The following is a 13,049-nucleotide window of genomic DNA, read 5'->3' on the forward strand; positions in this document are numbered from 1 at the left end:
AGAACTGAACCCAGCAGTTCCAATCCAATGAGAAGCTAAGGCTGAGCTTAGGAGGGAGTAAGAAACGGAGTGAAAAATGCATCTAGAGGGGACAAGAATATTTCCTCCTGTCCTATTAATGTTTTGTTTCTATGGACACCCTAAAGCTGGCTAGGTAACAAGGACCATGATACTGCCAGCTTCAATAGAAATAAGGTGCATATTTAATCATAAAATTAGTAGAGTATATGCATTTCATATCTTAATTACAGACTAGGTCTATAATAGCTTGATAAGCTAAAGCAGTTTACAAAAAAAAGTAATGCTGCTCTGCATGTTCACAGAGCTATTCTAGTAAAAACAGTGATATTTATAGGCTGGGATATTTCAGGAGTATCTAATCTAGCTTAGCAAAAATATTGATTTTAAGCAAACTGACTACTGATTTGAAGAAATAGAAGACAAAGCATCCCCTGTGTGTCTCCCTACAGTCCAAAAATATTCTTCAGTCCTAGGAGCTGTTCTATTATGTATCCACAAATCTAAAAAAAAATAAACTTTAAAAGCACTTGTAGAATAGTTTAAGCCAGTACTGGCAGTATTAGTAAGTAAGCAATCTCTCTGCCAAAACCAGTTAAAAATTTTCAAGCTGCATTCTTGAAAACTCCACAATCAAAGCAGCAGTAGATACACTGAGCAAACTATGATTAACTGACTGTGACACACAGTGAGTTTGAAGTGACATGCAAAGAGGAAAAAAAAGGAAAGAAAATGAAAGGAGATACAAACTGAGACTTAGAGACCAGCTTTACGTCCATAGTTTGGATTCTTGAAATTGTTAATAGGGCTCTTGTATATTGGATTTTCTTGCTGAAGTAAAAGAAATGGTCAGTATTGAATAATTCAACAGGGAAAAAAAGCAACATTCTCAACTATCACTGAAAAAAAATCATGCCATATATAAAGTGTTAGTAATTTTTCCCCCAATACGAGATTAATCAATTTTCTTAAATAAAACCAAAAGGCTTCCTAGAATTTAAAAAAAAAAAAATTCTTATCAACCACATGGGGACATTGACTTCTACAGAACTGTAGTGAGGGATTCTTGATTAGTAGACTCCTGACACTGCCCAGAGGCAGCAGCTCTGTAGTCTATGAAAGCCTATAGACCATAGGTTCATTTTTCTTGCACACTTCTCTGTTGACAAAGAGCTGGGAAGATTTCAACAAACCAGCACCAGCCATGATTTTGTGACATTATGGAAGTTTCCCAATTAATCCCATGTGACTATTTACAAGATTTCCTCAATGAACACAAAATTTTCTTCTTTGCTTTCTACAGAAGTGACTCATCCTTGTAACAACATTTTAATCATAAGCTGTAAAGCGTGGTAGAACCGCAAAGCTGAACTGTTCTGTCAGCATCACATCTCTCTGAAATGCTATTTAAACCTGAGTTACTACTCTCTTTCCTGCCTCAAGAAATACCTCTCTAAGAGGACTGGTTATAATCTGAAACACTTTAAAGCACATGAACAAAAATCTTCTTTCTCCTCTGCTACTGCACTGCAGCTTTTATACATAGAAAAGCTTCTTGACTCACCGTATCCCACTTGGCATTCATCTTCTCCTTTTCAAATTTAGCAAATTCTCTTCTGTCATGAATGATCATTAGTAGTTTCCAAATCAATAATAATGCAAGTCCAATGAGAACAATTCCAGCAACCACACCGGCTACAATGGGAATGATGTCAGGACCGCTGGGGCACTCTGGGGAACAAAGCAAGGGAAACATGATTTTATGAAATGGTAAAGGTAATGCATATCCAGAAGAACATTTGATTTTGTACTGAAGCCAGTATTTTGAATATCAGATATGCCAATACTACTTCTCTTCCAAATAAAAGAATTTTTGGTATATGTACATCCTGTAATATTCCAGCTTATTTTTATCCTTCTAATTTGCGTTTGATCTTAGCAACAGAACCACCTGTTCTGATGATGAAGTCTATACACTGCTAACCTCTTAAGCTATTTATTTACAGTATAAAGAGTAAAATAATTGGCAATTGTATTTAAATATGCAAGAGCTCAAAGTTAAAGCTGAGGCAACTGGAGAACAAATGCAGAACAGGCCCCACCTACAGAAACAGAATATTCTGAGTTGGAAGGGGCCCACAAGGATCACTGAATCCAACTCCTGTCTCTGCACAGGGCAAGAGTCACACCCTGTGCCTGAGAGCACTGTCCAAACACTCCCTGAATTCTGTTAGTTTTGGTGCTGTGACCACTTCCTTGGAGAGCCTGTTCCAGTGCCCAGTCAACCTCTGGGTGAAGAATCTTTTCCTCATATCCAAGCTAAACCTGTCATGGCACAACTCCAGGCCATTCCCTCAGGCCCTGTCACTGTCACCACAGAGATCAGTGTCTGCCCTCCCTCTTCCCCTCACGAGGGAGCTACAGACTGTGATGAGATGCAAGGTGATTTTAAGTGGCTGACACAGAAATAATAATCCTCCAAATTAATATCCAACTCCACTATTAACATAAAATTCCCAACAATCACAAATTGGAGAAAGGCTTTTGCAGAGCTTAGTGTGCAGACTGAAGGAGTCAGACGCAAATTAATTCAAGTCCTGTGCAATAGAACAACTGTGGATAGAACACAGCTTCCCCCATGCTGCAGACTCCCTGTCTTCATAACTGCCTCTGCAAGAGTGAGGGGAGTGGGAAGGGACACGACAGGAATCCCTTGGGAGCCAGGAAGGAACAAGTGTGTGCTCCACAGAACACAGCTCTACTAGCCAGAGCTTGTTCCTTCAGCACTTGTATGGCACAAGTTTTAATTTAAGGTGCCTCCTTGTGCATGATGGGTTTGAATCACCTCTGAGCTAAGGCAACAGAAGCTTATACATGAAGAAAATGTCAGGCCCCAAAAGCATAGGGCATGTATGGCTTGTCCTAGTAGACAGAGCTCCTCTATACTATGGACTACTTTTGTAGAGAATTTAAAACATTCTGAATTGAAGCAGTATTTATTTCTAAGAGCCACTAGCCACTGGATGGTGTTAAGTCATGATCATCAAAATGATCAATTCTGAAAATTCCTCAAGTATATAATACAGTACTAAATCTCTAAGGTGTGCATTTTCTATCAGGTTCTTAAAAATCAGGAGACCACAAACTGCTAATGTACAGGACCAGAAATTCTGCAGTGCTAGGTGCAATATCCAGCAATTCAAACTAAAAATACTCTTGGTAAATAAATGGTAAATTAATGATGGAGCTATAGAATTGTTCTCACTTTTTTCTATTAGAAGTTTGGTCTATTAAGGATTAACTATACAAAATGATTTTGGGATCTATTACTGAAGGTACCACAGTAAAGTAAAAGCAAAGGTTCTGAGCATAAAATAATTCAAGTGGTTTGCAGCATTGTACACAATTTCATGTAGACTGATTACAAATTATTAAGGAAAAAAGGAACAAAACTTCACAGATACCATTGTTTATAACCTCTAGCAGAAGCCTAGTAAAAAAAATTATCAAAATTTATCTAAATAGGACTTTCTACAGGAGAGATAAAATAAGCCTGAGAGTACATTGAGTGCAAACAGGAAATGTTTCAACAAACATACATATCTGATTTACCTTTTGTTTTTAAAAACTAGAATCTGCTTCTATCAGCCCACAGGTTTGAAAAATCTAGATGTAGGGAGACACATATTTTTCTAAAGCCACTCAGACATGCACAACTGTCACTCAGGGAAGAGGCACCTATTTCTGAATGCATTTAACTCACCCAAATCAACCAGAGGCACTCTGCAGCACCCAACAACTGCACAAATTAACAACAAAGGAGAAACAGGCAACACCGTGCTCCTACCTGGGGTCTCCACCACGTGGACATTGACTTCACCATTGGAGTTGACAGAGTAAGTGAAGTAGAACCAGCAGTCATCAACGTCCTTCTCCTTGCAGTGGGACAGGGGGTCGGGCTGGTTGGGCTGCGGCAGCTTGTCCCGGCTCTCCACGCGCGTCATGTTGAAATACATACACTCCTGAGAACACGTCTCCTTCTTCTCGCCCTTGTCAAAAGCTCTGCACTGAATGCAGTCCCTGGGCAAGCACAAAACAGAAACAGTGCTTTTGAATGTGTTCATGGAAGATTTCTTGCATTTAATCTAAAGAAATTTTAAGGAGAAAACATAGGGAAAATACTCCAGGAAAACCAATCCTTTTGCCATGAAAGTTAGGAAAAAATAAAGCAAGACATGGCTTTGTACCACTCAGAACATTTATGCACCTTGAGATTAACAGAAGCCCTTTTCATAAATTCCTCTTTCCCTGAATAACCCACAGGCTTCAAGGACAGAAAAAATCTTTTCAACATCTCTACCAGGGAACTGAACACTCTCAGACAAGGCACGGCAGGAACAAGGTATTTACAGTGGAACACACACAGGTTATAAAGAACAAACTCAGTGACAAGCTTTTTTAGTGGGGTATCACTGAATAATTCATTAAAAAAAGCAGACTGAACAGGATTTTTATACTAAAAAGATGAAGGTTTTTTCTCAGCACAAAATGAGTTGCACAGGAATCCACTCAGCCACTAATCCTAAACTTATTTCAAAGTTTCCATGCAGAAAATACTAGGTTTTTAAAAACCTTCCAAAGGGAAGGATGTAAATTTCACTGGTCCACACAGATATAGGCTTAGTTTTTGACTGTCAAGTTAGTACTATCAATGGTATTTAAGCAAAAAGCTTAGCTGAAGTTTTAACTATCAAAAACTGTTTTAAAAATCCTCATGTATCACAAACTCAAAATGCACAGAAGCTGGCACTTGGTTTTCTGGGTACGTACTTGTGCTCTGTACAGACACCGAGGCAAGTCTGACACGTTTCACACGTGGGGCCTTGGAATTTGGGATCTGTACAGTTACAGGTGCCACATTCACAGGTTCCTCTTCCATTGCAAATCTGCCCATTGGATGCCATACATGGTGTAGTATCCAAGGAACAATCGCAGGCGCTGCCAGTGAAGTTGGGGAAACACTCGCACACTCTGCACTTGCAGATCCCGTTTCCTGTGCAGTGGAAAGGCATTGCAATGAAATCAACTCTAATATAAAAAAATCTGTGACAGTGAGAAATACATGTTCACCACCTCAGGGTAGATAAAAGAAAAAGAAACCACGGTGGTAAAATAATGAAGACTCTAATGAATTAAGAGATACAAAATAAATTTTAACTCCATGAAAGACTACTTGTAGCATTTGTCCCCTTTTCCCATTTGCCTATACATTTAGATTTCCTTCCATAAACAAAATAACAAGACTCAGGATATATCAGATCAAGAACAGATAATGTGTCACTGTGTATTCTGGAATGTCACCACCATTGCTCCCATCCTTTGTGCAGCAATCGTGGATTCTGACCAAATCAGACAAATGAGGCATTCTCATCACTCAATTAGATCTAATGGTTTCTCTGTTTAATTTTTGTGTCACAGACAACACTGACATAGTAGTTATACTCCTACTGGATACTTCCATATGCAAAGCAGCAAAATAATTTAGACACTGGTTGCTGAATGGTTTTTTTAATTGCTTTTGATTTCAGGAATTAACTATCATCAAAGTCTTGCTTCAAGTGCTTAAGGTGTTTTTCTGGATCTTGCACATTCTAGTCTTCACTTACCTTTCAGAATAGTGTCAAGCAGTTCACTGGCATCCTTTCAAGCACCAAAGTCAATCACTCACTATTACAAGTAAGCTGAGGGCATTCTCTCTTTCTATTGACACAGTGGTTACACTGAGCCAGAATAACATTATAATCTCAGGACAGTTGCCTCAGCTTTCTTTACTGTAATACCTGAGGGTAATTCTGCAATAAACAGCAGAAGTCAAGTTCACTCCAGGACAATTTTACACCCTTCTTGGAGCTGTGATTCAAGGAAGGTGAAATGTGCATTAACAGACTACATGTTCAGAGGGCTGTTTTATTAATAGACAAGTGTTTGCAATCACTAAATCTGTCAGTATCCTCATCTCTGTTATCAAGTGGCTTTGATCTTTTACCTAAGTATGCCTACTCTGCTGGGTAGAGAAGACAGACTTGTAAACTGCTGACCAGCTTTGCCTGCAGAAAGCTGAAGCACCTCTCACCTCCACAGATTAAACCATTTGATCGATCACAGTTGAAGTTGTCACATTCACAGTATTTGCCAGAATACACTTCATTGGTGTTTTCCCTTTTCTTGCACACGCATTGTCCACAAATGCACTCTCCATTGTTACTGCAGATTTCTGTGCTGTTCTCCCTCCTGCAGTAAGCATCCATATCCTCACTATTTACTTCATCTGTGCTACATTCACATAGTCTTCCTATTCGTCCTTCATTACACCTGCAAGGTTAAAACATGACTGGAAATGTAACCTTAATTGAAAGTCACACAAAAAAAGACCACAAGAATAGCACAAAGAACAGGAGAAAAGGTGACTACTCTCTCAAGGGATGCTCCAACTTAAACTTCAAATGAGGTTTCCAGCTGGCACCCATGTACCAGGCACTGGAACAAACTGGACTAAGTTGCTTTTATGCTGATTATTTTACCTGATATTCCAGATGAGAGACTATGTGACATCCCTCTAACTAAACTGTCACATAATCATTTATTAATCCTTTTCTCATGTGACAGAACAATAATTATTTCTCAAGTGACAGCAACTGTTCCCTGTAGCTGCTGTCATATTTCAATGAAAAAGTTTCCTACGAACAGCAATTAAGCAGGAGAGCAGATGATCTTCAGAGTTGCCAAACTGAGATCTTCAGAGATCAGCAGTTCTCATTATCAAGGGTAAGACATCGATGAGGAAATGGAAATTGCTCTTGTTCCCATCAGTGACTGACAGACTGTTAAAGGCGTCCATCAGAGACAAGAGGTCATTGGGAAACTGCTGCATTTACTAAAACAAAAGGCTGTGCTTACCCACAGGCCTGTTCTCACCCATGTGAAACCAAGTGGACACCAGTGACAGTGACACCAAGTGTAAGAAGTTTTTTTACACATAGATGAGAAAATCTGTTCTCATTCTTTAAAAAGGAACGCCAAAAACAGATCATCTATATCCTTTCAAGTACTGACTCAGGGCCAAATGTGAATTCTGACTCATCCAATAATGCTGATCTAATGATCAATATTTAAGCATATGGATTATTCACAGAGATATGGCAGTATTTCAGAGTATCCTAAAAGAAACAGGCCTGTAACAGCAATTCTTGTTCTTTCACTAAAAAAAAAAAAAAGTAAACCTAAGTAAACTAATTAAGGAAACAAAGATCTTGCTCACATTTCTCTTTTGCAAAAAGAAAGAAAATGTCTATTTATTTACCTGCAGGCACCACATTCAAACGTTCCATTTCCTGAATGGCAGGCTGGACTATTAGGTTCTCCTTCACTTTGACACTGACACTCACAGATGAACTGGAGATTAATTTCCACTTCTTCAGTGAATCCCAGTGGTTTAATTTTAATTGTTTCATTTTGTTCTTTCTTTGGACATTCATTAGCTGTTATATTAATCTCAAATGTAACCTAAAAAAAAAAAAGAAAAAAAAAAAAAGAAAAAAAAGGAGTGTCATGTTACTACAAGGAGTTTTGTCTGTACTATTAAAAAGAAATGCTGTGTTGGACACTAAGTGCATTTTGTATCTGAGCAGCAGCACATATACTCTGAGTTACCTCATCTCCAATTGAAATGTTAGAACACTTCCTTCCATCTTCTTGTGTGCCATTCACTCCATTCTTGCAGAAAGACTTGTAACTGATTGTCACTCCTTTTGGTAGCTTAGTATTTTCCAGGATAACCTCTGAAGAAAGGGACTGAAACAACAGTTATTACTTAACTTCAAACTGAGTTGCAGAAGTGTTTTGGTGAAGAACAGACATTATACAGCTATGCCCAGTCTAAGCACCAACCCCACAGGAACACAGGAATTATTCAAGCTCCAATGTGCTGAGAAACACCAGCCCAGTGCTGCCCAAAGTCACACTGTGGTGATTCCTCCTCATGTCTGAACTTGTTACAAGGTCAGGACAGGTTTCCACAGATGTTGGAGGCACTTGTTTACACCATGTATTCCAAAGGAGACATGAGGCTCATTTACACACAATGCAGCAACAAAGAAAATATTGTGGGGCCAAACCCAGCAAAAGGGCCTTTTTTGCTAACATTTGGAAAAAAGGTAAAAGTGAAAAAACAGTGTGGGTTTTGGTTGTGGATTTTATTTTTTGCAAGGGAAAATGTGGATGGAAAGTTTTCCTTGTAATGCCATTTTAAATGTCTTCAAGAGTGTATCATCTTTTTACTCATCTAACCTCTTACTGCCATAGAGTCTGAATGTTTAGTATGGTTGTACAGCAATAGAATATATTTATAGGGCAGAATACTAACTAATACACCCTGGAGTTTCTGCTTGAAAAACTTAGGAGCAAGAAATTAATACACAAAATCTGAACTTACATTGTATGCATCAATGATCAGCTGAATCACATTGCTGGAATTTGAAGACAATGTTCCCACTGCTGATTTCGGTATCAGATTTTTCAGTTCCTTTCAATATTGACAAAAACAGAAGAAAAAGTACAGTCTCAAACAAAGTATAATTTGCAGTATAAACAGTGATTAAATGTGTTAGTGGATTAATTAGTCAAGTACTTCAGAAAACAAGGCTGTGTTGCCAGTGATGAACACAATTCTTGAGGTTATACACAGCCCTACTAGCACAAACACCCAGCCCTTTCTTCTCCTTTGCAATTTAACTCTGCATTTGGTAACAGAATACTAAACCCTTCTCTTGTACAAGTTGACCACAATCTCTCTTCAACCACACTCAGAACACATTAAAAATAGGCAGGCATCATTTTTCAAGAAAAAAAGAAAAACCAATATGAATACAGTTTAAAAAAGAACCCCAAAACCAAAAAAACAGGTTAAAATAAGGAAAAATATGCATGTCCTTTACACAGTCATTTCCTATTGCATAATCACATCCAGCAGTTTAGTTAATTTTAAACATGAGGTATATAAATAGAGCACAAGAGACAAAATATGTTCTTTCATAAGTGTGTCCCCTGATCCAGTGTCCACACCCCCCTCAGCTATTTTGCTGTAAAAATGTTCACAAAAATTAGAACTGCAAATGTGTTCTCCACTCACTCGTAGCAAGAGTAGCAAGGAGAAGGGGAACTTTCTCACTGTAAATTACAAACAGGTAGTTTTGATTTGAAGTAATAAAAAAGCTTAATAATAAAGTACGTGGGTAGCAAAATATTACTTCCATGATCACTTACTTCCACAATTACTTTAATTTCAAATAAGTCAATTCTAATGACTTCAGAGTCATTTCTTTACCTTATAGACTGCCTGAAACTCTTCAGTTACAGCAAAGATTGTCTGAATATTGTTCTCACTAAGTTTCTGTACCAGATGAGCAATAGAGGGATAATCCTAAAAAAATCAAGCATAAAATTAAATTCAAATCATGTTTAGAAACATACATTCAACTCCTAACTAGCCAGCTCATGTCACAGCTCTAAAGCAAAACAACCTCTGAAAACAAACAGGCATTGGTAAGATTTCATATATGCCTCATAAAGATAGGTGTTTCTTCACATAGACATTATCATATTCCATGCCATATAAAAGGTTAAATCCTTAATATCAATGTTCTCAGAAAATTATCTTCAGTCCCTCAAAACCACTTCTTTTTGCACTGTTTCACAAAGAAATAATGAAATAAAACTGAATTAATTTTAGGTTCTTATTGAACAATTTTCACTCATAGGTAGGAATATATGAACACATAAATTTGGTAAAGCTTAGTGTGGTTACCCCATGTGGTAAATGTTTCTCTGCATTTTTTGTCTGATCTCCCTTCCAGTAAACCATGAAGGCAATGTTAACCATACTGTTACCATAAACTTTGCATCATAAGATTTCATTCTTAGAAAACTATTCAAACAGGTATTTTTCAGAATTTTTCACTAGTAAACTATTCTGAAAATGAAGACTGGTGAAACGATAAAATAATGGAACAGCCACCACAGTTTTCCAGTGAACACACAAGCCCATCACTTCAGACTTGGACTCTGTGACCCTTGTGCATCTCTTCCAATTCAGAATATTCTGTGATTCAGTGTGGCATACAGGATTATTAATCATCAAAAAGGTTAAAATCCAGCAATACATAACCATAGCATGGAAGTTGCCATTTCTTGAAATTTTCCAATTAAGACTGGAGCAATTCTTGCACATTTCCTTTAGTTTAGCTGAAGTCACTTGATGTAAACAGATAAATTTTCTAAGTCATAGTGGTCTGAAACTATACCAGATGACCCAATGAGTTCTTCTGAGCTTAAGCATCATAAAATATTCATTTCCCTAGAAGATGATATAAAGACTTACGTAATAGTGGCTCATTGTGTACACATTATTTTCCAGATGACATTTCCCATCATTTGGCAGAACAATTCCACCAAGTTTACCATCTCCTGCAAAGTGGAATCCAGCATCCGTGGAAAACACTAATAGTCTTGTAACATTCCTCCAGCCAATTTGTTCCTTGGGAAAAACACAAACAGATTTTTGGTATTTTGTACCAATTTATTTTAAAGCATTGGGGACTGACACTTGAGAGAGAAGTGCATGGAAAAGTAGACAGACTTAGGAGAACACTGCAAAAGTGTTGCCCTGGAAAACATTAATTCATGCAAACCTTGGAGTTTCATTAACTTGTGTTTCATTAAATGTCTGCTCCAAAACATCTGCTGCAGATTTTTCATCAAAGGCAAAAAAGATTCTTTTTGAGATAGATCCTGTTCAGTTCTCATTGGAGTAACTAAAGAGGGTTTAGAAATCAGGCTCCTCAGTGCCAGTTCCAGTCCCATGCCACGAGCAGGCAGACCCAGGACACGGGTGTGCAGCACTGCTGCAGTACTGAACTGCTCAGCATGAGACTCTGAAGAGCGATCAGGCTTTGCCAACCTAGTGCAGATTTGCACCCAGCACAGTGCTTGCCAAAGAGCTGGCCCATGAGCATCCTGGCTCACAACTGCAGAGCCTAATGATGTAAACTGTTCTTTCCTATATTTTTAAAAATTTTTCCATGGAGCTGAAGGTCTAGCTAATTTAATGTAAGAAGACCATGTAAAAGTGTCATATACTAAGTTACCACCAAAAAACCCCTAGAAGGGTTATGATAAATACTGCACTTTTAAATCAAAAGTCCAGATAATTTCAGAAAGTCTTGAATCCATTGAACCGCAAAAATTATATGGTAACAAAGAAATAAACTTGGGTATTGTTTTTTTGGGAGACAAATTTGTACAGGTGCATAGAAGAGTCCATCAGAATGACAGAAACAAGAATCCTTAGGCCATCAAAAATAAGTAAAAGACAAGTTTTCCATCTTCCTGATAAACCAGTAGAAGTCACAATACACCAAATTTCTACAATCACAAGAAGCTTACAGACCTTTAAAATAATCTGAAAAAAAAATGCTTACTCAGGATCTCATACACTTAAAAGCAGAACTTGACTCTTCCTCTACAGCAAACTTTAAAAGCTTTGTCTCTACATCCTGTGATCACAACCTCTGGTTGGCATTTTCACATTTTCCAGTTTCATTCTCTCACTGATTTCTTCCTCACCTACCTTGTCTTGTTCACAGGAGGTGATATATTCAAATGTCAGCCACCATAAAATACTAAGGCTGTATTCAAATAATTTTATGTAATAGAACAGTAAAAAAAAAATTAATACACTTACCCCACAAACTGCAACCTGCATTATTGCATCAAATCCACCTTCAGGAGAATCTAAGTTCCCAGAAATGTGCTGTTTACCTACAAGTTCATTGAATTTGTTTCCTTCACTGGTAAGGCTGAGCACATTTTTATAGCTAAATGGACTCGTACAGTTCTGGTCCCCTGTGCAAGGATTTCTGAGTTTGGCTGGTGTTGTACTTATATAAGGCATCACAGTTTTCTCCACAAAAGAGCCAAAGCCTAAGACAAGAACAATAAAATCCCTGTAAGCTGAAGAATGGAAGTCTTATTTCTATTATCACACAACAGAATTCAAATGCATTATAGCTGAACTGACATCAGAAATAGCTCTTATACTGTTTTATGTCCCACCTTTTCCACCAATGCCAAACACTTCTATGCTGTTGAACAGGTCCTATGTATTAGAACATCTGCCATAATACTGCTAAATTGAAGAAAAAAAACCAACTCTTCATATACAATCATGTGAAAAACATCAGGAAGGAAACTTGGGGGGTTTCATTATTGTTTTTTTTTTTTTAAATAGGCAAATTTTTCTTACCAATCCGAAAGTCTGAAGTTATTTTTTCCATCTCTAACATCAGAGCCGTTCCGAGACTTTTCACGTTCTCTAAATCATCTTTCATAGAATAGGAGAGGTCCATAAGATAATAAAGGTCAATGGGGTAGTCTTCAGCTCTCTTGAATGTTAATGAAAATGTCTGGGGCTCCCCTGTTTCAGAGATTAAACAACAAACAGAAACCATTAAAAATTCCATAACTGCACTGGCAAGAAAAACGCCTTCCAAAGGAAAGGCTTGTAAATCCTTATGAAGGTTTTGAATTACAGGTGAGGCATTTTTTTCTCCTGTTGACTGAAATGTCTAACATCAAATTATGATGAAAAAATGTCAACAAGCATTTCTTTCAAATGTTCAACTTCATATTTCTGAGGTACTGTATCTCCCCAGAGAAAAACTAGCATGCCAAAACCCAAGCTTCTTGTAGTCACTGCAATTTCAAATCTTCATACTTGCAATCATTCTAACAGGGTTCCTGCAAGACCTAAGGACAAATTTCCAACATTTATTTCCAACGAAGATGACTTCAATAATTCTCAAAAGTTAAAAAAGCACATTGTTTTAATGGGTTTATAAAAGAAAAAATAGTTCTTGATGGAATATTGTGAGTTACTTTGCATCTACCAAGCTTAGAGCACAGAAATAGCAGTTAGA

The 13,049-nt window shown here is 37.6% G+C and overlaps 1 protein-coding gene across 2 annotated transcripts in view; it reads right to left on the reverse strand.

Annotated features, from left to right (window-relative positions):
• ITGB1 (integrin subunit beta 1) overlaps window positions 1–13,049 on the reverse strand; it is a 42,029-nt gene that overhangs the window by 6,599 nt on the left and 22,381 nt on the right. For both annotated transcript variants that reach the window (XM_056483694.1, XM_056483695.1), the window contains exons 5-15: window positions 12,377–12,547; window positions 11,816–12,054; window positions 10,454–10,609; window positions 9,401–9,496; window positions 8,510–8,599; window positions 7,729–7,869; window positions 7,379–7,581; window positions 6,152–6,390; window positions 4,849–5,071; window positions 3,866–4,098; window positions 1,583–1,749 (exon numbers count right to left, since the gene is read on the reverse strand). In XM_056483694.1, the coding sequence (XP_056339669.1) occupies window positions 1,583–1,749; window positions 3,866–4,098; window positions 4,849–5,071; window positions 6,152–6,390; window positions 7,379–7,581; window positions 7,729–7,869; window positions 8,510–8,599; window positions 9,401–9,496; window positions 10,454–10,609; window positions 11,816–12,054; window positions 12,377–12,547 (1,958 nt within the window). The remainder of the gene's footprint in view (window positions 1–1,582; window positions 1,750–3,865; window positions 4,099–4,848; window positions 5,072–6,151; window positions 6,391–7,378; window positions 7,582–7,728; window positions 7,870–8,509; window positions 8,600–9,400; window positions 9,497–10,453; window positions 10,610–11,815; window positions 12,055–12,376; window positions 12,548–13,049) is intronic.

The sequence above is a fragment of the Oenanthe melanoleuca genome, chromosome 2 (assembly GCF_029582105.1).
Source record: "Oenanthe melanoleuca isolate GR-GAL-2019-014 chromosome 2, OMel1.0, whole genome shotgun sequence".
In the NCBI taxonomy this organism is placed as follows: domain Eukaryota; kingdom Metazoa; phylum Chordata; class Aves; order Passeriformes; family Muscicapidae; genus Oenanthe; species Oenanthe melanoleuca.